The sequence below is a fragment of the Nestor notabilis genome, unplaced genomic scaffold, assembly GCF_000696875.1.
Source record: "Nestor notabilis isolate BGI_N333 unplaced genomic scaffold, ASM69687v1 scaffold21892, whole genome shotgun sequence".
NCBI classification, from domain to species: domain Eukaryota; kingdom Metazoa; phylum Chordata; class Aves; order Psittaciformes; family Psittacidae; genus Nestor; species Nestor notabilis.
In genome coordinates, this window is record NW_009918159.1 from 4,117 (window position 1) to 31,626 (window position 27,510).

General features: G+C 35.6%; 1 protein-coding gene across 1 annotated transcript; it reads right to left on the bottom strand.

The window, feature by feature from the left end:
- AHI1 (Abelson helper integration site 1) lies at positions 1 to 27,510 on the bottom strand (the record flags this gene model as incomplete). Its single annotated transcript, XM_010009582.1, has 17 exons — positions 27,392 to 27,510; positions 26,399 to 26,520; positions 21,276 to 21,883; positions 20,548 to 20,705; positions 19,269 to 19,482; positions 18,409 to 18,601; positions 17,076 to 17,171; positions 15,439 to 15,624; positions 13,265 to 13,417; positions 11,705 to 11,837; positions 10,406 to 10,529; positions 8,080 to 8,309; positions 7,649 to 7,752; positions 6,572 to 6,690; positions 2,911 to 3,041; positions 1,590 to 1,730; positions 1 to 203 (listed from the first exon to the last, which is right to left on the bottom strand). Coding segments are annotated over exons 1-17 (2,925 nt in total), but the record flags the coding sequence as incomplete, so codon positions are not given.

Here is a 27,510-nt window from a genome sequence, read left to right on the forward strand (position 1 = left end):
CGTAACAGAATCAAGTTTTTGTTTCACCTTCTGCATTCTCATTGATGCTCTTGCAACACTGACAAACTGATCTGCTGGAGATATCACTGAACTTTTTTCTCCAGGAATTTCAGAAAAACTGCTTAAGAACTGCGGCCCTCTTGGTGCAGCTGTGGTAAGTGATGAACTGAGATCTTTTATGAGTTCAGCTTCCTGTTGTGCAACTGTAGAAATAACCAGTATTAGTGTGTCAGGTGAAGCTTTATGTCACCATGGGACAAAACCCCCATAATTGAATGACAGTTGTCATTTTCCCAGCCATGTCTTCAGTCAAACACCATGAGAATCTGTAATAATAGTGCTATAGGGAAAACCTGAAAAAGAAATTTTCCCCTGTCTTTTCCTGATCACAATGTCTCCCTTCTGCTAACTGTGTTCAGTAACCTCTCACACAGAACAGATAATTTTGTCCCCCTTAGGAACAGTAGTGTTCTCTATGCAGAAATATTAGGGGGGAAGAGAAAGGAATTTTTCGAAGGCAAGAAAGTTACAGAGCTTGCACTGAGCTCAAGTCAGCTATTTTACTAGGTACATTTCACATTTTTTCCAGACTAGTTCAAGTGAGTTTAATATACTTAAGAAAAATTTCAGAAGTTGCTAGCATTCTTAGGAGGTAGCCTGCTCTAAAACAGGATGTTTTTGATGAAAGTTGTGCTCATTGTTATTTAAATAAATTTTTTGATGTTTGTAGTTTTTTTGTACTGTGGTCTCAAGCCACATTACAAAGCAAATGTATAAAGACAGGATAAGCTTTACAAATCTATGTTCACTCCAGATATAATTCAAACAAAAATCTGTTAGAGATACACAAAATTTATTGCATAATTCATATTAACATTGTCATGTTGCATCTAGACAGCAGATATGTGAAACTATGTCCTTAATTGAAACTGACACTGCTGAAGCTAACCACACAAACACAACTATCAGAAAAGTGCGCAAAGGACAGCCTGCATTTATATTGTATATCAAAAATTCCAAGTTAGCAGTTATCACTATCTTGTTTTTATTATAACATGGGGAATAAACATATGTCTCACATTATCACACCACAAACATAACAACTGTTTATTAGAACAACCTACTCTCATTCATTTCTACACAGCTCCTCAAAAATTTTTTGTAGTGTAGCCAATATAAAATACCAAGCTCTCTTTTAAGCTATTTATTAATTTTCAAAATAATGGTATTTTCTGGCTCTATAATTCACCTTGATACTGAAAAGGGGCTTTTAAATATTTATGACACTGCCTATATACGATAAAGTGCTGTAAAAATCACACAGGATGATATATAATGACAAGTTTAAACTTGAGATTGCAAGGGACCTCTGGTGATTGGTGAGGCCAAAGCCCCTGCTGAAAAGTAGGGTCACCTAGAGCAGGTTGCTCAGGGCTATAGTCCAGTTTGGCTTTGTTATCTCCCAGGATAAAGATATCCATTATAATCACGACTGTTTCCTTTTTCCTTCAAAAGAAGTACAAATACTAGCAAATCACTTCTATAAATAAAATATTTACAGGTGTATATCAAGAGAATTAGTACTGCACCTTTATAATCATGTATGTATACAAGTATCGGCTGGTTTTGACCAAATGCACAAAATGATACCATGTGCTCATGTGGATGAAAAGCAACATCACGAAGTGGAGATGTGAAGGAGAGTTCAGAATATATGGCCACCTGATCTCCTACAAAAGGGAAATATGTTTATTAATACCATGGAAACATATTTGATGCAGCAACATAGCAGTTGGTTAAGGCTTGTATTACTATAGTGCAGTGACTGCCACTGTAAATAAATACTCCTCAGTAAACTTCTTTATTGAGAAGTAGTGTTTGGTATAAGAGAAAAAATATCACATATTTTTAAGTTATTGAGTAAGTCAGAAAAGTTAGTGATGTGGCAACAGCTGCGGGAAACCCCAGAGGATGCACTAGGTTAGCTGAGTTCTCTTGTCCTGATAAGCAAGTTCTGGAAAGGTGGCGTTCCACACTATTTGTGCTTGCATTTTGCCAGAGATAGCTATCTTGGTTGTGGATTTTGACTACATAATACTGACAACAGGAATGAAAGTTGAGTACAAACTTATTAGAAAAATAAAGTTAGCTCTTCAGTTGACGGCATTATGAATGCAAATACAGTATGTAAGCAAGAGTCAAAGCCCAGTAAAACATACTAATAACAAAGTTCATCCCTCCCATTTTCATTCTTTTTCAGACAAATTATGTAGCCTCACAGACGTAAGCTAATATTGTTGGAAATGTGGAAAGAAATTAGAACTGTTGGTTAGCTGCCAGTTGTAAAATATTTAATTTTTCTTATTAAAAAATTATTTAGATCAAAATCGGAGACAATATCATGCCATCAAAAAGTGTACTCTGCTACCTTTTACTGTTATATTTGTCCCTTTTACCTCATTGCACAAACTCTTAATCTTACATTTCCTTAACATTTTTCCAGAAAGATCTTGATAGCTATTTTGAAACTACTTGACTGGGGACTAATAGACAAAGAAAACTAATATTCCAAAGGCCAAAAATATTCATAGTCTCTGACCACTCTTGGGAAACAGATGAAGTGGTTCTCAACAAAAGCCTAATTCCCAAATCCAAAAAAGCACAACAGAGAGACTGATCTGACATTTTTGTGCATTCTAAGACCCTCATCCACATGTAAAGAATTGCAGTATTTTAATTCTCCCTAGGGAATTAAAACTTAGAGATAAATAATATCTACTCACAATGTGGAGCTAAGGCTTCAGGATTCAACATTTTAGAAGTTTTATTCCATATCAAAAGTGTTTCAATGAAGGTTACAAACCCTTTGTCCCCCTGACAACCTGACTTAATACCATAAAATAATGTTACCTGTTTCTGGATTCCAAACATAAGCCTTTCCATCTTCACTTCCAGAAAATAGGAATGTACCACATGGTGTTAACGTGCTGTGAATCTTTTCTCTGCAATTTGTGGCACCTATGAATTTCTTTGTAGCCAAGCTATAAGATGAAGAATAGTTTGCAAATGTAGCAGATACTTTCAGAATAGATAATGTAACTTCTTATGTGTCAGGCCGCCTGTCTATTCCTCAGAAAAATGAATACACCTTACATCCCAAATAGATACACAAGCACCCACATTTGCGGAGTGCAGTGTTTACCTTCTCTTTTCCCTGGATTTCATAATGCACCTGAAATTACATATGAAAGTGTACATCCTTGCCTTTCAGTAGAAAACAGAAATACTCAGATCTAGAGAATGGATACAGATGTAGTAATTAGCATTTTCTTGTTCCTAGGGGCTTTGCAAAAAATGAGAAATTGGCACTATTACTCCAAGCTCTGCCAAAAAAAAGTTTCCATTATGCTTCCTGAGCTCAATTTCATCCCAGTAGTGCTTAAATTCATACAGCAGCTCCCTTTAACTCTTCACACTAATGTCTCCTTGGTTAGAAAACCAGCAGCAGAATCAACAAATATCAGACGTCAACCACAGAATTGTTTGGGTTGGAAGGGACCTTAAAGCTCATCTGGTTGCAACCCCCCTACCATGGGCAGGGACACCTTCCACTAGACCAGGTTGCTCAAAGCACTGTCCAACCTGGCCTTGAACATTGCCAGGGATGGCGCAGCCACAGCTTCTCTGGGCAACCTGTGCCAGTGCCTCACCACCCTCACAGTAAAGACCTTCTTCCTAATATCTGATGTAAATCTACCCTCTTTAAAGCCATTATCAACTACATGTTGATTTACTATTAAGATTATTTTGCAACTTAGGTACCCTAATCTTTTTTCAGTTAAACACTACTGGTCAGCATAGTTATAATGACCTACTAGTGAACTATGGTCAGTTTGTATGCATCAAGTAGGAGAGAGTCTACAAAAGGATTTAAAGAAGCAAAGCCAGCTTATAATATGCTGGTACCTCTCAAACATGAAGTACAGCTTGGAAAGAGAGATGACAGTACAAAATGGAGGCTAATACAGCAGATACACTACAATGCAGAATTTGGGGCAAGAAGAATGGCAACAGGCCACCACAGCCCTCAAAGACTAATATTTAAATGTGTTACCGCAGAATCAGCGGAGGTATGCTGGGAGAAGTGAAGTGCAGTTAATGATAGGAAAACTATTTTAAACAATATTCTGAATACAAGTATATCTGTGAGCAAGAGGAAAGGATGCTTTAATGACTACAGTGGAAGACCATATTACCTCAAATAAGAGTTTTAGCTGTGTGAAAAAGAAAGACAGTATCTCCAGGATGTCATGTAGAACAGCTCTGCAAGATGTAAAGCTAACCTGCACATGAAATCCTAAGGAGAGGTCTGAACCAAAACGAAATCCTTGATCACATACCTGGGTGACAGGACAGCAGCATTATGTAAAGAGATCAAAAAAGAAAGTTGAAAGAGCAAAGTTAAGAACAACTAGCTGTCAATCAAAGTGAATTGTGTTGATCTGTGACCTCCACCCCCTCTTTTCTCATGCAGCGAATGAACAGTTAATGCTGACGTGTAAAATTATCACTGCTGTGTATCTGACCCTGTGGTTTATTGACAGATTTAAGCCAAAGTAACTGTGGGCTGTAGTGAAGGCAGCAGTCCTGCTGCTGTCCTCTCCACCCTTATTTTCCCAGGCTCTCCCTCATTTCTTCTCTTGTGCTTGGGCAGCTATCTGATGAGTTCAATCAGATAGTTAATAAAAATGAAAATTAATCATTTGTATTTGTAGGCTGATTTTTAGTTGGATCAGTTTACTGATCTGACTTACCTTGCATCAAAAGATCTCTACAGAAACGATAAAAAGGAAATGCTAGGAATACATGGCCAAAGGTGTGGGAGATAAGGAGATGGTGTGTTCGATGGATAAACTGGCTTAAAATAATTGTGAAATTGCTCCCCATATTAACCCTTTCCTAGAGATTAATATGCATTTCCATTTTTCTCTCTCAAACGAAAAGTCTCTGCACTTTTTAGGAATGGTAGTGATACAAGAACACTATCTGCTTCAAAAGCTAAAGGTTCCCTCTGTTAAGCCACCCATTTCATGTTTCAATTGAGCAGATATTTGAGACCTCTAGGATGGTCATTATAATTTATCATTTACAGGAAAAGATGAGTGCACTGTAAGACTGGAAAGTCTTCAGCTAGTTCATATATTCAACCCAACAGAGCCATAGAATTGTTTAGGTTGGAAAAGACTTTTAAGATCATTGAGTCCAATTAACGGAGCACTGCCAAGTAAACCACTAAACCATGTTTCTAAGCACCACATCTACATGTCTTGAATACCTTCAGGGATGGTGACCTCAACCATTTCCCTGGGCAGCCTGTTCCAGTGCTGCACAACCCTTTCAGCAAGGAATTTTTCACAATATCCAGTCTAAACCTCTCCGATACAACTTGAAGCCATTTTGTCTTGTCCTATTGCTTATGACTTGGGAGAAGAGACCAACACCTCCCTCCCTACATTTCTTGAGAGAGTATAGATGCCTTACCATCATGCTATGAGAGTAAATGTATCAGCCTCAGGTAATTTCATGTAGAACACCAGGAACCTCTGATGTTCTGCATGGTGAGGAGAAGAAGGGAACCCATGAAATTGAGGATGAATCACTTAGAAACAGAGTTTGTATCTTCAATGTGACTTTTGAAATAAGAATATTCAGGTCCATATTCTCAATGTGTGTTAACTGATGGGAATGAGAGTCTTCTCAGCTTCACTCATTGAAAGAACAAGAGGGAATGGACACAAACTGAAATTCAGGAAATCCCATCTAAACTTAAAAGTGTTTTTACTTTTGAGGGTGAATGAACACTAAGACATGTTGCTCACAGAAGCTGTACACTCTCCATTCTTCAAAACCCAACTGGGCAAAGCTCTGAATAACATACTGTCACGTTTTGCCTACTGGAGTTGGACTGGACACTCTCCAGCCTCAAAGACTCAAAAGTTATTCTGTGGTCCCCTTCTTTTTAATTGTAGCTTATCATTAAAAAATCATGTTTATAGATACTACAAATTACAAAATCATCAGAAACTAAGTTAAAAATATCTCACAGCCTGCTTGATATACCATAATACATACATCACTGCATTTTTCAGTATTTATGATGTCATAATCTTCATTCTACTTTATCATCAAAATTTCCCAGAGTCTTAACAATGAGAAACTAACGCACACATAAATGTTAAGATTTCACAGTATTTTCATGTCCAAATTGCATTTTTAAAAGTTAACTCAATCTTGCAGAGGCTAGTGCCTTCTACTTCAGGCCACCTGAAACTCCCAAGTAATCTAATAATTTTTCGATATTCTAGTCTAAAAGATTAACTCAGTATCACAAAAAAAGGTCTATAATACAACAGTGTGTTGAAACCATTTCCAAGCCCTAATATTGCTATCTTCATTAGGACATCTTTCTTCTCTATAACTATACATTCAATAATTTTATTGTATTTTAACTTTCTCAAGCAAATTTTAAAACAAAAAGGAAATATGCACTTGTCATCAAAAATCTACTCACATTCTGAGATCCATGATTCGCAGGGTACTGTCTTTGGCATGGATTAATAAACGCCTTCCATTTGGATGCACCTCCAAATGATTTATTGGTGTTCCTTTAGTATCATTTTCTTTGATTTCCTACAGAAAGAAGGAAAATAGAGTAAAAATATAACTTTGTGGTTTAAAACACGTTTTTACATATTATTACTAATTTTTCCATTGCATTAGTCTTTTTCTGCCAACTTTATTCTATTTAAGGAAAAAGCTTGTTGTGTATTAAGGCATTATATCCTAGTCAATTGGCTTTTCACAACCTAAAGGCAGATAGTGCTGTGAATCTGAAACACAGCTGATGATAGAAATGTTGATTGAGCATCAGTTCTATAAGGTATGAACAAAAGTGATTTGTAAAGCCTGTGGTCTGTTTTATTGTTGTCTCTAGGGACAAACCTAATGCATTAGCATTTATCTGATAATACAATGCTATTTAACCTCAGTTTTTCATGGTTTATACACAAAAAATTGAAGTTGCAAAACAATTTTAAAAGTTAAGTCCGTGAATCACAGCATTATTAACAGGTCTTCCGTACCATTATTTAAAGACAATATGCCTGGAGAAGAGAAGGCTGCGTGGAGACCTCATAGCAGCCTTCCAATATCTGAAGGGGGACTACAAGAATGCTGGGAAGGGACTCTTCATTAGGAACTGTAGTGGTAGGACAAGGGGTAATGGGTTCAAACTTAAACAAGGGAAGTTTAGGGTAGATACAAGGAAGAAGTTCTTTACAGTGAGGGTGGTGAGGCACTGATAGAGGTTGCCCAAAGAAGTGGTAAACACTTTATCCCTGGCAGTGATCAAGGCCAGGTTGGACAGAACCTTGGACGACATGGTTTAGTGCGAGGTGTCCCTGCTCATGGCAGGGGGTTTGGAAATAGATGATCTTAAGGTCCTTTTCAACCCTAACTATTCTTACCATTCTATGCCTCAGTTAAAATAAATAAATAAATGTATAAAACAAATTGAATTCAAATCAGAAGACCAAATTTGGAACAGCTCACATTAAAATTACAATGCTAGTTTAAGGAACCTGTATACCTTATTAATCCTCCATTGTTGAAACAGGTTTTGAGAACTTTCTTTGACAGATGTATCCCAAACTATTATCAGTCCTGAACCATCTCCAGAGAACATATGGAGCCCTGTGAGGTAGTAACATCTTGTAAGTAAAAGAGTACCACACAAAAGAACTAACAAAAGAACGACATATTTGTTTGCCTGTCCTTTCTATGCTTACCTCTCAAGTTATATAGGGGCTATACATCCCTCTGTGTTTGCCCAAATAAGGCATACTATTAATGTATTAATTGCAAATATATTAATTATTAACATATTAATTGCAGTCACAGCTAAAACTATTTTATCCTACTATAGCATTTCATGAGACCTCTATGAAATAAAGCAAACTAGCAATAGTCAAGCTGGTCTTCAACTGAAGACTTTTTGAAAGAGTAATACTAAGTACATACCTTCTGCATCAAAACAAAGCGTGTTGATGAAACTTTTGTGACCATCAAGCTCCTGTAGCAGTTGCCCATGGATTTCTTCCACATTTGCATTCCAGATTCTAATCACCGAGTCATAACATCCTGTGATGACCAATGAGTCAGCAATAGGGTGGTACTTAGCAGTGTAAACAAATGAAGGATGAGCAAAAACTCTCACTGCAGATGCTGCCTGCATTTCTATCTTCCACATTCTAAAAGGAAAGGATGTTAGGGTATCTACTACATAAAGCAATCACATACACAGGTATAACTGATGCCATATTTTGTGCTAGTGGTTCTAGAGGCAGATGTTCGCAAACACTTAACACCACCTCTCTATCCTACCAATTTGTCCCATGTATGTTTAATCCTTTAATATGGTACTTCCTAACAAATATTAAGACACATTTACTACTTTATATTCATGACTACTTACCCATTTAATGGTTATTTTGCACATTTTAAAATATATATAAAAAATTCCATGGAATGGAACAGTTTGTTTCTTTGTGATATGTGACTGTGATCTCAAGGATGTTTTCTTCCCATAAATTTTCTTACTCTTCATTTATTTCCTATCCTTCAACACCCTTTCCTGTAAGATCATGTTTTTCTTAAGAGGTGGGATTTTTTTGTTTGATTCTATACATTCTATTACTGAGCCTTCCCCAAAAAAGAGTCCACGAAGAACGGAACAGTACCTGGATCAAGAAATACAGGTGGACAGCATGTTTCAGAGTGCGCTCAATTACAATATGGAATTTAATTATGTAAATGCCACGCTTCCAGATGGAGCGACTAATTCTGATGGCTACTGAAGAATTCCAAGCTTACTCAGAGATGAGTTCATTACAAAACTGCAATCTCAGAGTATAGCAATTAACTTGCAACTTATTGTGCAAAGGTCATAAGGAGTCTACGTATTTTTTAGAATGATTTCGCTCTACCAGCGTAAAAATTTATTACTTACAAATAATGTGAAAAGGCTCAAGGGTAACATAAAACAGTAAATAAAGAAGAATTAATCTAAGTTCTCAAATTTCCCTCCAAGCTGCCTTAGAACTCAATCTGAGAGATGATCCAAGTAATAAACTGAAAGCAATGGGATGCCTTTTGGTCCTCATCCTTTAATTCTAGCATATTTATATGGCAAAGTGCTCCCAATATGAAAGGGAAAAAGAAGACACTCCTTGCCTAAACAGAGACTTTTTAAGGAGCTCAAGGCAACAGACAATAAATACAGGAACTAGGAACTTGCACAGTGACTATGCATAGTACACAGAAAAGGAGACAGACCACTACAGTTTCAACTTGCTGCCACAATTTAAGAATTGAGGAACTGCTGGGCCTCTTTATAGTTAGCATAAATGACTGAAATTGGTATTTACTCCAATATAAAAAATTCTTATTTGCTTCCAAATATAAACCTCTCAAAATACTCTTTTTATGCCTACATCCAAGTAGCAAAAAAAGCAAAACAGTTCCGCACATAAATATAAAATTTAACAATTCTTCTGGCATTTCAATTATGCAACTGCCTGTAGCATTACCAAGTTGCATAACAGAAACAACAGATAGGGATCTGAAGAGAAAAAAAAAAAATAAAAACCCAAACCAGCCCTATGAAAACATATGAAGTTGCTCATAATAAAATTGTACACTGTCACAGCCATATTTTCATGTAGTTACACAGTTTTAAGGGTTTTGCTTTTAATCCTCGATTAGTATTTTAACAGTAACACTGCACTGAAGTACCCTTTTTAATTGTAGAGAAAAATGTGTACACAGTCAGTCTTGGAAGAATACCATCAAATTTCATTTACAGCAATTTAATTATTTAACTAAGTGTCCAAAACCACCATCAAGAAAAAAATTGCATATCTAAGTGGCGCGTGACCTATTTATACACATAACTTTAATTTTAAATTTTCAATTTCCTGCCTAATGTTCAAATCTTCAAACTTAAAACTGCATTCATAATATGGCACTTTCTCCAAGGACAGAATGTTCCAACTGTCTCAGTGACTTCTTGAAATAGAAAGTCTTTTCTTTGTTTGCTACACTGGTAGATTTAGACACTACAGGTTTTCGAAAAGCTTTGGTCTCAAATACATATACGTTAGAAACCAATATAGGTAAATACAGAGTGATTAACCCCATCACAATTTTTATATTATTACAGAGTAAGTCAAATTGTTATAAAATCTTTAATTAAAACATTACAGCACAGTTTGTAGCAAGACATGAAATTGGACTACTTTTTACAGAATGCTTCTGATGCTATCTGCCAGAACATCTTTATACTGACCTGACCATGCCATCAGAGGATGCAGTAAGAAGGTACTGATTGTCTTTTGACCAACAAAGATCATACACTATATTAAGGTGACCATAAAATTCTCTCAGGAGCTGTCCAGAAGGAATTTCATACACTAGTGAAGTTTAAACAACAAAAATAAGAAAAAAAAAATTTCTTACAATCAATTATATGCATTTAGTCAAATCTTAGGCTAAGTTTCTGCTAGCAGAAATCAACTAATTTTATCTTCTCATTTTCAGATAAGAAGATCGAATGGTTGCTAAATACGCATGGACAGCAAACATATACTTCCATCTAGTGGTTCATGGATGTCACGAACATCTTAACTCTTAAGAAACTGCCTACTCACTTTAAATTATTAGAACCAGATTAGGTTTTCAACAGCTACTCGACCAATCTTTGAAATAAATCGAAATAGAGATAATTTTCTGCGGCTGTGTAATAAAGTAACCTAGACTTACTGTTCCTTGCATTTAAACATTTACTTTGTGTACATTTAAAATACAGTTCTCAAAGTTCTTATGCAGGTCTTAATAACTATGCAGTTGAGGCTACTGTTCAACAGCAGCCCCAAGTTTGAGTAATAAGGAATATTTGTAGTTCCAACTGAACTGGACCATGAAAGACAGCAGCCTCTAGCAGTCTCTCTGGAGATGACAATGTTCACAAAACTTACACAAAAAGTGTATGGGGTAGAAGCTGAAAAGTTATTTTACTTAAAACCTTGTTATCAGAAAATACGTCTCTTAGGCAAACTGATTCCATATTTCCATTATCACAGAATCAGCTAGGTTGGTAAAGACCTTTACGATCACCAAGTCCAACAATTACCCTAGGACTACTATGACCACCACTAAACTGTATCACTGAGGGCCTCATCTACATGGTTTTTGAATACTTCCAGGGACACCACTTTCCTCGGAAGCCTGTTCCAATACCTGATCACCCTCTCTGTGAAGAAATTTTTCCTAATATCCAATCGAAACCTCACCTGACGCAGCTTGAGGCCTCTGCACAGAAATAGCACGATTTCACACTGTTAAACCGTATATGCAATATCATGCATTAAAAGCCAGTTCCAGCACTATAAACACAGAAAGAGCATTTTTCTCAATGCTCTTTAATGCTTTAGAACAATCTGCAAAACACAATTATAAAACAAAACCGCAAAAACACCCACAACTTAAAAAAATACATCTTTTGCCCTTTATTTTGCAACTACATGAGGAGTAAGAAAAGAAAAAAAACAACCAAAAAACCACACAACCAATCAAATTTAAAACTTACAAATAATGGGATAACCATTCCTTCCTGCACATGCTGCTGCCAGCATTTTCCCATCATGAGAGAAACGAATACAGAAACAGCCCAGCTCTCCACCTCGCAGTGAAAACAAAAGCTTGTTTGGTATGCGGCAAGCCTAGCTTTTCAGGTAAGAAATGGGATTACATAGTTATGAATATTTACTACTCAATGCTTAAAACACATTCTTAGTTACTGTCATGCATAAGTTTTAAAAAGCTACTAACATCTTAAGGGAATTTAAAAGGAAAAAATTAAAAAGCAACCTTATAAACAGAGGCAGTTCTGCTGCATTACTTGGGCCATATCTAGTTTGTATATTTCTGCCCCATTATTACACACAACCAGCAAGATTTAAAAACCCTAAAAAATTGAATCATTTCCTGAATCTTAAGAAACGTTTAATGATGTCTATCATCAGTAATGTAAGCTACAGAGTTTGAATGTAAGTCATGCTTGTCTAAGCACAACTTTTAGTAACTTAATGATTGCAGTGTGAACTCAGGAGACGAGCTACAGGCACTCAAAGCTTTGGCTTACCAAATCACCTTGAGCAGTCCTAATTTGTATTTCAGTTCCTGATTTTTTTAAAGCATAACTGGAGATGAAACATTTTAAAAAAATGCACAGGTGTATAGGCACCCTTCCTCTTTCCCCAGACACTTCCTTTTTTTAACCCATGGGCTTTTTCTCCAGAACTCAATTAAAAGTTCAAGGGGAATTAAAATATCCTGAGTAGTTATGTGATTATTTAAGCTAAACCTGATGTTTCCTTTATGAATGAAAAATCAGTATGGAGAGATTCATATGCATTTAAAAGTACACAAATAGGTCTTCTCTGCAATAACTGAATATACATTGTTCATTTCAGAATAATTGTAAAGACATCTTGTTAGAAACTAAACAAGCTGCCAAATTTCATTTGTATGATCTCAGATAAATGCTCTTAGGATTGTATTTCTCCTAGTTTTGATTACACACATTTTCAGAATGGCAACTTTCTGAAAACTAGTGAACGTTAACTTAAACACAACTTTTAGATATCCTGCCATTTTTGGTAATAAAATTTCTATTGTAAAAATGGACACATCTATTCTTAAAATATTTTATTATTTTTAGCAAACATTACTGGGAAATAAAATTAAGTCCACATATATTTATGTGTTCTTTTTGAAAGGATCTGTACAAGGACCAAAGTATGGAATACAAATAAAAATCAACATTCTTTGTTAACAAATCTTTATATTATTAGAATTTTTATAGAAACATGAACTCACATAACCTTCTTAATATGGTTCTTCAATGAAAGTTATAATGTAAAAAGAACATCAAATGAGGGAATAAGGAAAAACAACTAACCAACCAAAATCCCAAAATAACCCAACAAGGAAATACATTTCCAGTCAAGCTGAATCCTGGGAATTGTTTTTCTGTCTTACTTCTACTACCTGAATAGGCCTACTCTTTCAAACTCCAGGAGAATTCTCAAGATGATAGTAGATCTTTAAGTTATTTTCCTTTGAAATGCAAAGAAAACCACTTAACCTGTCCAGGCAATCTTGTCCATTTAAATGGCTCTTTCTTCTCCTCTGGAAAAGATTCACATGAGTTTTTAGATCCTTCTCTCTGGTGCTCACACAACGATGCACTGCACTGCTCCTGCTGAACAGCTATCATAGAGCGGAAAGAAGGAGGAACCTTAAGGCAAACAAGAGTAAGTATCAGGAAAAATATTTTTCAAATTAACAGTTTAGTATCTGAAAAGATTAAAAGGTACTTTTAACTTCAAATGCATTGCATTTTAACATCTGAAAAACAGACACTGGAAAAAGCTTAATAATCAAAAAACCGCATAGCAAAAATTTCATTTAAAGTAACCAGCAAGTCAGAAAGTAATCTGAGCTTCCAAAGCTGTGTTCATCTGATGGTATCAAAGATTTTTCAAATAATCAACACTCTTCTATTTTTGTTAACTTTCTAGGTCAGTGAAAATTAGTAATACTCTACTACCTGGTGAAGCTGTTGTATGAAAAAGAGAGCATTTCGGCATGTAAATAGTTTCAGTGACATTAACCTACCACCTTCAATCAAAATACTGCCTTGGCAACAAAATCCACTTATATCAAAAGACATTATCAGCACCATGTATTGAACAAACTATGTTCAAGAGTTGCAAAGAAAAAAAAGAGAACTCACCACATTGATGATTTTAATTATAGGTAAAGCGCCTACACTTTCCAAACTTCCGTAAGTACACTTATTGAACCTTACCTACAACTTACATTATACCAAGCTTGAAGACAAAGGAAGCCCTAATGCCATGAAGCAGACTAGAAGCCCCATGGCTGAGGGGCAGAGAGGTCATTAAGCAGCAGCTGTAGTTCTGATTGCTTTCACTAAGACAAGTCTCTTCAGAAACACATCTGAAGAGACAGGCATCTGAGTTGCCTGATACCCACTTCAGGATGAATAATTGCCTAAGTTTCTGTGACTAAAAAGGGTGGAGGTTTGACACCTACTATGCAAGTAGAAACCAATCCAGGAGCTTAAACCAGCTATCCACACATAGGTATCTACTTCTGTGTAAGATGCCTTGTTTTATCTGAGATATGTTTTTTTTCATATCTGCTACCCCCTGGAGGAGATACGGGAGATCTGAGCCCTTCTGGAGAAGCAGGAGACTAGGCAGGATCTGTAACAGACCTTAAATGGAAGCGAAATCTACGCACAGAAAACTGTATTATGCCATGGCTCTTACCTGGAGCTCAATCCCAGCCTTGACAAATCTGGCATTTGTCAGAACAAGAATGAAATAACACCAATAGCAAATTGATCCAAGTCAAGCACAGCCCAGAAAGCCTACGCAAATTCATCACATAACTTGAACTTTACAGAGGACTGTAAAGTAGAGATAACTGTCATCCAGTGATAGCACCTAAATGTATGAGGAAAACATTCAGACCATGGAGAAGAAAGGCTCAGAACACTTCCAGAAAGATGAACCACAGCTGCTCAAGCAAAACGCACAGGATTCCTAACAACCTCAGCAGCTTACTGATCAAGAGATCTGTGGATGTCAGTCCAGTATACAGATCAGAAGTGTCTCAAAACCATGCGAACTAAACCCATATATTAGCTTGGTTTCAGATCACATCTCACCAGGCTTCCACAGATCACCACTGACTGTATGAACAATAAGCAGAAGACCTATGACAACTAAAAAATACATATGGAGAATTACATAATAGAACCATATTCTACTTGCATTGTAGAATGCTAAATGCTGTATTTATCTTCAATGCACATCTCAGTGCATACCAACGTAAGCCTGTCTTTAAAGGAGTTTTCATTTTAAAAAACCAAAACTCATTATAGCTTGAGGGTGCAGGGAATCAGAGTTAAGTAACTCACACCTCTTCGCTCTTACAGAATTTAAACACCTGCATGAGTCCAGTGACTTAAACTAGTTTTCTCGCTGTCAACAGCAAAATACAGAAAGTATGCCTATTTTTCAAAGATAGCTATGAAGGACTGAGTTTGGAACATGTATCTTAAGATGCAAAGTTATTTACAGCTAGTTATATACTAGTTATTCATATGCATATAAGTACAGCTGTAATACATGCATGCAAACACACACATGCTCTAGCTAGTTACTAGTTCCTACAGAAAAGTCTGTATGTTTGTAAATACATTTATATATCATATATTTAACTTACATGATCTGGTAGTTTTATGCCTCTTACAGTTACATATAAAGTTGATGGGTAACGATTTCTAGGACATTTTGCCCACCAGTTGTAAACCTCAACCACATCAGAATGTGATTTGGTCTTTGGAGGTGGGTAATATAATTGCAGACGGAGTTTTCCATCAATGTTCAGAACTCCATTTGCACCTACAACCTGAAAGGGTGATTAAAAAGAGGGAAAAAAAGGTTGTGTTAACATAAAAGTAGTAGGAGTCATTGATTATTTCTAATATCTTAAACAATTAAACTCTTGAAATCCACTTCCCATTAGGCAAGTATACTACCCCTAAATGTGGTAATGAAGTAAGCATGTATTAAACACCCCCAGGATCAAATCACTAAGATTAAAACTTAGATGGCAGCCTAGTTTTGAAACATGCTTCATATGCACAACAGTAATATCTTGTATATGGGAAGACCTCTGCAGTACTTTTTTTTCTAATTACTACTTGCTGAAATCACCCAAATCTCAAATGACTGTCAATCCAAACAGCCTCTTCCAAATCTGCCCCTTTTGAATGCTGCAGCAAAAGGCATTGGTAAGGCTTTGACTCAGAGCAGAAGATACAGCAAAGTGGCAATCTTTCTAACTTCAAAGGAAATTGAGTTCTCTCTACTGAACTAAAGAACAAGTGTATCTTCTGCCATTAACACTGACCACTGTTTATAAGGACATTTCTACTTTGACTGATACAGATGAAAGCACAATGCAGACAGATGCAGCAGAAATGAAGAACAGGACACAATTCATATTTATGAGTTGGAAATTCATTCTTCTCTTTGTCCAGGACTAGGTTATACTGCATGTCTGGATGCACAGTTTACACCAGCTATACACGCAGATATGGGATACCAGAGCCCTGATTCCAGCAGTTCATCTTGCCCGGAGCAGAGAAGAGACATTGTATTGCATAATGAAGGGAGATATGTCTCCCCCTAAACTTGCAAACCATTATCTTCTCCTGTATTTCTCATGTTCTGGACTGCTCAATGGATGTGAAGATGTACCATTCACAGGAGCAGATGTAAATTAACAATCCTCAAGGAAATTAAAGCTTGTCAGCTCTCAGAGGCCAAACTAGCCCATTCAAATCTCTCCCAAAACAGGTAAAAAAGTACATGATGTGCTGGCCAAATTACCCGTATCTCATTGATGCCGCATTTCAAACTCTTCAATAAAAGTGACAGGCATTTTATAGTTAGGCAAGGGAGTCTTACCAAAGACCGGCCAACTGAAAATGATACTAAAGTAGAGTAGCTGAGGTACAGAAATTAGTGGATTTGTCATTTTCTTTGCAGAAACGATCTCACAAACACATAGAAAACCCTCAAAGAAAACCTTCTTTTGCACTTTATGAACAACAAAAAAATTCTTACATACTCTATACTTCTTTGGAAAATACATATTCCTTACTGTGAATTTTTTGTGGTGAAAGAAGAGGGAAAAGAGAGAACAACTAAGCAAGCATTTGTTTTTCCATCTCTGTTGCCTGGAAATGGCATTAAAAAACCCCACATTTCCTCATTTAGTACAGTTAGTGTCTTTCAGGTAATTAAATGAAACTACTTATAAATTTTGTTTCTTCATTTAAATATTTACAATACCTTTAGAAATGCCCAACAAATTTTTCGGAAACCAGATTCCTGAATTTGTACATCAGACTTGGCTCTCAATTCATCCATACTTAGTAAATCAAGCACCTGAAAGTATTGGTAGGAATATAAATGCATTTCTAATGAATAAATACTTTTTGGTAATTAAAAAAACCTTCTGAAAATATACTAGATGTGATTCATTAAATTAAACACATTCCAATTTTAAGCAAGTACAAAACCAGTACTTCTTTCACACAAGTATGCAATTAGAAATAACAGATCCTTATGTATTTACCTGATGACTATTTATGGCCTGCTTAAAAAAAAAGGACAGAAGTCTGGTCTTAGAAAACTACTCTTGTTTCCCTTCTGTCTCAATAAAAGAGGAAAATATTAATGTGTAATTTTCATAAACCATATATGGTTCACAAATCATATGGATCACAAATCTGACAGCCAAAACCAGCTGTATGTTAACCTAAGGGCTCTTAGTTCTGTAAATGTGGTTTAGTGGTGAACTTTGCAGTGTTAGGTTTACGGTCAGACTCTATAATCTTAAAGGTCTTTTCCAACCTAAATGATTCTATGATTCATTAATATCACAGAACATAAAGAAACATATGCTGATACTGTGCATACAATCTATTTGAAATATAAAAAGTGAAGGATGAAATAATATTAATTGTATTAGGTTCATTTTCAGATTAATTCTACAGAATCTCTCTTCACAAATACTGAAACACAGCTGAAAATCATGCTGAGTATAATACCTTAGAATTTTTTCTTTAAACCTAACTTTATTGGAGGACAAGTGAATAATTACTTTGTGAAGAATGGGAGAGGAGATATAGATGTCTAAAACGTCTAATAGTTTGCTCATTGGTACAAAGGAAAAGAAGCGTTGCTATCACTAGGCAAACTCCATCTTTCAGATTCTGGTACTTAAGCTTCTTTTCAAGATTTTAAGAATGTGAAAAAGGAAAAAGTGATATTCTTTAGACATGGTGCCATCTCTCCTAATCTTGAACCAGCCTTTCCTAGAAACTTGACAGTTGATTTAATATGAAAGCTTTGTCCTCCTTACTGCTATCAAAACAGGTTGTGGGGTTTGTTTTTTTTTTTTACTCTATAATAAATGTGTATTAGTATTAGCAATCACCAACACCACTTTTTGGTATCTCCACTTAATACTTTTGGTAGCCTTAATTCTGTACCTTAAAGCTACACTATTAATCCACTATATCTGAAATAAAACCACCCAAATCAGTCGAATATATACTGTTGAAGAAACAAACAGAAAATCATAATGTGCATAAATTGGATGTAAAATAGTTAACCTTACCTCAAAAAACAGGATTACTAGAGGACTTTCTTCAGTGTTTTGAATAAAGTAACTAAAACGCTCATTAAATATGACTTGCTCCTCCCACTCCGGAACTGTTGATTTAGACTGTCTGAAGTTATATGGTTGTGTCATAATAGGAAGAATGTGATCTATTTGTTCTTGTTCATAGTAAGATGAAACTTTCCTCTGGCTGCTTAAAAATTTCCAAACAGTTACAATTGCTATAGTGCCTTAAACTCCCCTCCAACTTAAACAAACCAGTATTTTCAGTTACTGAAAGAAATATACAAGATACCATTTGTTTGATTTTAGAAAAATAATTTCTCCAAATTTATGCATAATGATCACAGTAGAGTACTAATTAAACACCATTATTTTTTTTTTGTTTTCAGGAAAAGTATGCATATTACACTGGAAACAAGTAACTGAAGCAATTAGAATTACAAAGAACCAAACTTCATTTAAAGATTTCAGAAGGCATTTTATAAAAGAAAAGGCAGACACTATTTATGCCACATGAGTTTTGCTTACGTATTCGAATCTTGGCTTCTACATATTTTTGAGATTTAGGAAATATTATCTCTGTAAGGTATACAGAATGAACTGTGCTGTAAATATGGGGACCTTGACAGCAATATGGTAGTGCAGAACATTTAAAAGTGCCAAAAAAGAAAAGAAAAATACCACCCTAATTTACTGCACATATCATATATCATATGAGATAGATGTAGAAACTAATGAATTATCTCGCAGGTTTAAAATTCAGTATTATTTTCATTTTAATATTTAATTTTCTAGGGAAGAATCTATGTATTTATAGTAATCACTGATAATAGAAACAGTTTATTAAAAGTCACCTATGATCCTTCTTGACATATAAGCCACTTCTCTGATCAACAACATGGATTTTAACCATGGGATGAGATACCCGGAGATCAGTTTTAAGTCGATCAGATCGATGGATGTAAACTCCCAACACAAGATCATCACCAAAACCAAATTTAGTCTGAGTTGAAATTTCCGAATTCTTCATTTCCTCATCATTTTCCGCAGCAACTTCTGTATTTTCTTCTAGAAATAGGAACAAAGTAAATAGAGGTTAATATGTTCCACTAGTGACAGTTTAAAGGCGTAAAAATGCTCTGTATTGTCTCAGCAATCAACAGTCACAACATTCAAAATGTTCTTTATGTAATAGGTTTAAATAAAATTATCAGATTTGCAGCATTTTAAGCATGCATGAACATACACATGAATATGTATTAATATAATCTGTTCCTACTAACAAAGATTTTCATTTTAAATCAGATGTCTTCCTCTTGACTGACACAGTTTCTTTCGTGCTACAATGACTTAAAATCCACACAGTTCAATATCCTGCTCTGGACTACAACATGTAGTAGGTTTTGTTTGTTTGTTTTAGGAAAATAAAAAAAGCAAGATAAGGCTAATCTGATGCTTTCTCAATGTGCATTTTCTCTGAATCTACCATTGTTTTCAGAACTTCCTCCTTTACAAGTTACAGTGAGAGCGCCATACTTAATAGATATCAAAAACCCTACTCCTCATCAGTTTCTGTAACCTGCATGTTTTAAACCTATGTCTTATGTGGCCTCGACAATGTTCAAGGAAATTAATTATCCAATTTGACTATGTGTTGCATGAAAGAGTACTCTTTATGTTTAAATTGAGCATCATGTCAAAACAGTGGTGATATAGCATTTATAGCATAAAGTAAATGAAAATAAGAAAATAATAAAAAGACAATCAGAATATGCATCTAAGTAATACAATGTAAAGATGGTATATACATTTTAACATTATATTATGCTTAAAACCCCCAAATGTTTGAACTACTTATCAATTTCAAAACTATTTACAATAAATGAATTATCAGGAATTTAGACTGATACATCAAATCAACTTCCTTATTAATTAGCCTTAGAATTGGAAGAGCAAAAATACAATTAAGTAACTAAAGAAACATAAGCAACTTCAACAGCTCAAATCGCTTCTGTTACTGCTACTATGGACAAATACTTTTGCAGCAGCACAAAGAGGGGAAAAAGAAAAGGAAAAGAAAAACTTGGATAAAGCAGCAAAGCAGAACACCATTCTAACAACTTCTTGTCAGACCTTTTCTGATTTTCTTTTTAACCTTCCTTGCTTTAGGTTTCTGTTTTTCCATGCTTTCCTCCTGTTTCTGCCCTTCTGATGTAAATAGTCTTTCCAATGAAAGATTTTCATTGCCATCTTGTGCTGGATGATGCTGTAGCTCAGAAAGGGACATTGCACTGCAATGTAATGGATTACTGTCACCAATTGCATTTTAGTCCTTGTATGGATACAATTGCTCATTACCATTATTAATACACTTGCATTTCCTCTTTAGCTCTGCAACTCATCTGTATACACTGAAAACGCGACACACCCCCCCAACATTAGTTTCTTTTCTTTTTCATTTCTCTCCCCTCTTCATTTTCCCATAATTTCCAGATAGTTGCAGAACCATCCATGTGAACAGAGCTAAGGTAATACTCCTGCTGGGTTAGGGACATCATTCATCACTAAAAGACCATGCACAAAGTTATCTTTAGTTAAGAGCAAGTTCCACAGAAAATAAACATCTGACAGTAATGGAGAACATTTTTTTTTTTTTTTTGTAATTTGAAAGAATCTGTGAGTTAAATATTCTTGACAGCATTTTGAAAGAGTATGTGTCAATATTTTTTCATAACAGAATCATCCAATTCAATACTTAGTCAGAAGCTTTCTGATAAACTGTACACATTTTCTACCTAAAACCGAAATATTTCATTTTATGTAAGATTCACAGGAACATGGTATACAGTTTATCATCGTACCTTGTTTCAGCTTCACTTAAAACTGCTTTTTCTTTCTTTTTCTTCTTTTTGCCTAATTCATTGTTCAATACAACTTCATGGCTTTGAACAGTAGAAGTAAATTCAGACATCTGTTCTTTAAGTTTCATTCTTATTTTCTTTTTAATTTCATTTGCCTCATCTTCAGCCACATGCAGTTGATAGGCTCGGATTAGCTCTTCTTCCTCTTCTAATTCAGTTACATTTCTCACTTCAGTCAAGAAATTTTTAATCTTCCCATCACCTCCTTGATGAGGTACATCTGTTCGCGATTTACTTTTTGTTTTCTTCTTTGGAAAATCATTAATCTTTTTCTCAAAACTCTCCAATTTAGCTTCATGTAAATTTTCCTCCTCATTAAATTGTTCTTGTAACAGTGATTTCTTTTTCTTCTTGTTAGACTTTGGTTGCTTGTTCTCCTCTCCACTAACAATATCATTGTTTATTTTCTTTGCAATTGAGGCTTTCTCTCTCAGTTTATTTTTTGTAAATCGTGGACTCTCTTCTTCAGGATTGTATGTGTTGTTTAGAATTGCTTCATCATTCACACTTTCCTTAGCTAGATCAATATTACTTCTAAAGGTGTCAAGCTATAAATGAAAAGAACATAGAACACACTTGTACTAAAATTATGTTTAAAGGATAAACGTATTACTTAATGTTACTTCTTTAGCAACATTACACAAAGTAAAATGAAATCAAGGATCTAGTTATTTTGTTTAAAATTAACAAGTGACGGATTTAAAAGCAACAGAAAATTCACACTGGAAAAAAAAAAAACCAAAACATTTGGCACTTCATCCTCAGCTTTATTTCACTATGTTTTTAAATCGTTTAAATCGCTTTTATGTATATCCAGACAAAAAAGAAATCAACAAGCCTGCTTCATAAACAGATGCCAATGCTTTAGCCTATGGAAGACTTGAAGATTACATGCAGCACAAAATCAAGTATTTTAATCCATTTAAAATGCAAGTTAGAAACAGGTTTCAAGCTCTGCTGTTTGTAGTCCCTTTAACTGAAAGTTGCTTGCCCAAGTTAGACAATGGAATTATATTTAAAAATGCTACAACTGAAAAACAGACTTCCATTCAGACTTTTTTCCCCCCTAAGTATAAAGTGGGGGGGGGGGGGTGATGTAGGGGGGGGGGGGGGGAAGTCACATGACTCTTAGCAGAATGAGAGAGTTGATCTAAAGACCAGTCTATTAAAAACAGCTAAGATTAGTTTCAGCTAATGCGTATGTCTGTGCACTCCTTCTGACAATTTTTGGTCTTTATTGCAAACATTCCATGACTGAAAGAACACTCAATGTGCAAGTCATCTGCCACTACGTTGTATGCCCGCAATCATGTGAGCCTGCAAACTTTCATCACTATCTTGCTTTATTCACATCTGAGATTTGAAGAGAGAACATGGAGAGCAAGGAAAGTGCAAGTACTGAAGAAGGAGAACGGAGGATAAAGAAAGAAAAGTTTGAAGTACACGAGAGAGAAAAATTCAAGGAAGTTTGTTAGGTGTACAGGAAAATTGTCAAATACAAGCAGTGTGGCAACAAAAACACACCAAGACAAAGTTTAACACAGAAATCAAAAAAATGACATCTGAAACTAGAGACAAAGCTTAAAAATACACTAACTAGACTAATACTACATATTAAAAAACACTGTCCTAATAAAGTATAAGTTAAAAAAGAAAGCATGTAGAATTTCATGCAAGTATGCTTACCTAATACATTAGGAAAAATCTAAAGCCACTCACATATCTTTTCAGTAATCTTCATTTTTAGCATCCTATGTCTAAAAATAGATTATCTTGATATCAAATCATGAAAAAAAGTCCTTGTACCTTCATCTTTTACTTGCTTAAATAGACCAGTAACATCCTCTTTATTTATAAGTTAGTGATTTAAGAGGATGTGGAAAAGTTCATATAAATAACTTGAAATACGGAATAGAGTAAGGGTGGGGGTGAAGGCATCAAGCTTTGTATAAACTAAAAACCCAAAATAATGCTCTGTAATAGATTGACCACTTCCTTTTCTGCATTTCTGTGAATAGCTTGAACTGCAGAGAATAAGGACTGAAGATTAAAACACACTAGCAGTTAAGGCCCAACAGTTAAAGTCATGCTGATGCTTGCCTTGACAGAATATTAATCCATTAAGACACACAAATTCCTCAGATACAAAGGCTGTATGTACCTTAATTCAGGACACTTTTTCCACATGTTGTAATTGCGTGATGTAATTAAACACAGAGGAAAGATGACAGAGAGTCACAAAATGATAAAGGAAAAGCCAAGAGGTTCATAAAAAACATCAGATTAGGTATCAAACAGAGGCAGGGATACTGATATAGATTCTCTGTCTGAAATGCAGGAGTGAGAAAGATCAACTAAGAGCAACTGTCTATATATAAACATACGTGAACCAAGTCAGCAAAAGCATTTGGGTTGGAAAAGCAGCTCATAGGATAGGCCTGTCTCTGGAGTAAGCCCAGAGGTTTGCTGACCTGAGCCTGACCTCCTCAGCTTAAAGCATGGAACAAATGAGGTTTTTTTCAAAACAGCTCCATGGCCACATCACAACACCAAGGCAGAAGAAATACTCTTCTCTGAGAACAGACCTACTTGCACCACTGGCTTGATAGCAGCAAGAGATGGGCGTCAGCCAAGATGCACACATGTGGGCTAATACCATAGTGAGCCAACCCTCAGTCATGTCACCTGCTATTCATGTTCCAGAGCTGACAGCAGGGACTACGCCTAATAATCTTACTTCTTTTTAAAAAGGCTTCTCACATATGCACAAGTGGAACCTGGAAACACATCAGGTGATTTTGCCCAGGGTAACTGGAAACTCAAGATAACCAGACTTGAGAGGTACCTGAAGTTCTTCCCATAGTACAGGCACACCTTGAAAAATAGGAATAGACATTGCCAGTCCACTGAAGGGCTGATGTGTACAGTCTGTAAAAGACCATTTCCTTACAAATGAGTTGATAATGAACATACTTGTTCATTGAAAGTCTTAATGTACTAGGGAAGCAATTTTACTACCATTGCTCATGTAAGTCTACAAAACATAGACAGTCAAAGCTAGAAAAACTTCAATTTACAGATAGGATGGGCTTGGAGAAGTTTCACCAAATTTTAACAGAAATCATTGAGAAAACGTGTAGGTCAAGTACATAGTGAACTACTAGCAGTTTTCCTATTTTAAATGTAAGAAACAATGGGCTAAATCCAGTGGAAATCTCAGCAGTTTTTCAGTGTCTACGGCTACTGAAAAATCAAAGCAGACCTTTCACTGGCCACAGCTGATGTCCATCTCCATTACAAGCACCTCATTCCTATCTGTTGTGACCAAACTGATCCTGACTTACTGACATCAGCCTTTCCTCTTCCAGTCAGGCTGCTTCTCTTCTCTCCAGGCCATGGGAACACAAGAGCAGAGCAGGCAAGTGTGCAATCCCCTTACCCTCACTTCTGTCATTTAAAAATCACAGGAAGCTCCTGCAGCTCCAGAACTCAGGTTTCAAGGACACAGTGGACAGTGAGGCAAAAGCTTTTACTAATCTAAGAAAGGCTAGGTTCAGTAAAGACAAAAGAAAGAAGCAGACTGGAATATTTCAGTGGAAATATGCTCTCAACCATGACCTGTTTATGATCAAGCCTGGGATGCCATTTATGGCAAGTGCGTGACACAAAGTCATCACTGATAAATTTCACATTATTTTAAGATATGTGAAAGTCTATACAGTTAAATTACATACAGTGAATAAAACTGTAAATAAAAAAAATAAAATAAAAAAAAAAAAAAACAACAAACCAAAAAACCAAAACAAAAGACAGCCAACCTCCTCCACCTATCTCCTCTTCCCCTACCACATACCTTTACTTCTTACAATGAAATGACTGGTTATTTGCTGAAGCTTTTACAGAAACTTCTACTGGAATGCAACCAGCATGGAAATACCAGCCTAAGCTCTTGCAAAATTGCCACAATTTTAGGAAATATTCAAAATAACCACTATAATATTTTAATACACTTTCTCAAGTTCTTCATTTTCAGTGCTGTGATTGATAAAAATCTATGGCTTCAACAAAACCATAAAGCCAGGCTTCTTCGCTGACCCTAAAAACGCTTCTTAATCAGTGTGTATACCACTAACTTTTCATTCAGTTCACTGTGATTTTAAGTGTTTCTAGGTAACTCCAAACACTAGTGTTCTATATCAGTGATTTCTGGAATGTAAACCAATTTTAAAACCAAAGCTTAAAATATTTATGAGTAATATGAACCCCCATATGAAGACACAATTATGTGCTCAAAAATAATTGTATCATAAAGCACAGATTTAAAAACTCATGTTTCATCAAAAAAGTAAGCCTAACCAAGGAAGAATTTAAGCTTGTATTTACATGTATGTCAGAAAAAAAAGGAAAAAACCACCCCTAAAATTTCCATGCTCTGTAAACATGAGACTACTCAGACACAAAGCTCAGCATATGCAGAAATATGTTGATCACTGAGGTCAAATTGGGAAAAAAAAAAAAGGTTTCAAATGTTGTTTAATATTGTTTGTAAATTATTATTCTTATACAAGTGATTTTTAGGAAATGGGTTAATGAGTATCTCCAATACTATTACATATTCTCATCAGTTCTCAATTCACAGATGTATTACACAGATGTAGTGCTCTCAAAATTAAATATTTTTACAGCCATAATTCTACTAGCCCATCTCTTGAACTCCCACTAAAGTTAATACTGAATTTGAAAATCTTAAATGTTTTCTGAAAACTATGACTGGAAAAAAAAAGTACTGGCAGACTTTAAATGAGTGCATGCCTGCACATGTCACTTTCTTTTTACCTGTATTATAGTCTATGTAATTTTGGCATACCTCCAAATTACAAGGATGTGTTGCTGGTACACAGACGACATACACAAGCCACCTTAAAAACAAAGGATATGTGCAAAAATATACCTTACAATTTATTTTTTTTTTATGCCTACATCTCCTTTCTACAACATATTTTCCCGATCTTTTTTCCATTAAGGAAGGCAACCAACCAAAGCCTGCATGTGTTCAAACTCACCACAATATTCTCTTCAGAGTGAAACTTCTTTTTCTTTGATTTCTTTGTGCCTGCTATGCCAGCATGATGTCTGAAGATCTCCTCAAAGCAGGCTCTGGTTTTTGCCTTTGCCTCACTTTCAACTGCAGAAACAAATCTAGACTGTGATTCACTACCTCAATAATCACCATTGCTAAAAAAGTGTGTAATCATGCTTTAAAATTGAAAAGACCAAGAATTATTTTATGAGGGAAAGTTTTCCAAGAAATTTGCATAGCATCCAGTTAAGAATTTCCACTGACAAAGTAAACCACACAAGGATAACTCAGCAGCATTGTACAAACACACCAGGCTATTACTTGTTGCTGAAGTTGGCACTGTCCAACTCTGTTTCCTGAAGAACAAACATTTTGGAGAGCAAAAACATCAGGATCAGCATAAAACTTAGGTAAGCTAAGGCAGAGGGCAGATTATTGCCCTTGCTGTTCATGAATGGTACCACACTGATAACAGATGACATTGTCTCCAGGATAAGAGCAGCTCTAGGTTCTTACTGAGTATGGATCCCAGAAAAGCACCACCAAGATAGATCTGCAACAAGCAGGAGCATGCAGGGATCCAAAATCAGCTGGAGCTGAGTCCCTCCTTTCTGTGAATCATGATACTGCTATCAGCAGCATTTCAACCCTTGAAGCAGCAGTAGGTGTTCTAGCACCCTGAAATAATGCTTAATTTGTAGCTACAGAATTAAAAATGTAACCTGGCACACCTCTGAAAAAAACTGTTGAATCTTCAGCTAGGGTATATTTACCATATGTCATCACAAATTTTTGCAGAAGCCCCCAAATTTAAGGAATAATAAAAAACTCCCAATGCTTTGGAAATCAGCTATAAAGACAGACTCAAAGCAGAGCAAATACAACATTAAAAAATTACAGACAGAAGTAAATCCTGTCATTTGCATCTAGTTCTGGCTACAAAACACATACTCAAAATCAAACATAGTCTGCTTACCTACTGGCATTTTCAGTCCTCAGAAGTGGCTCAACACACCAGCTGCTTCCTCAGAATTCACCATTCTATTAAAAGTAATTAACAACTTCCATTAACATAACTGCTCCATAGACTTGTAG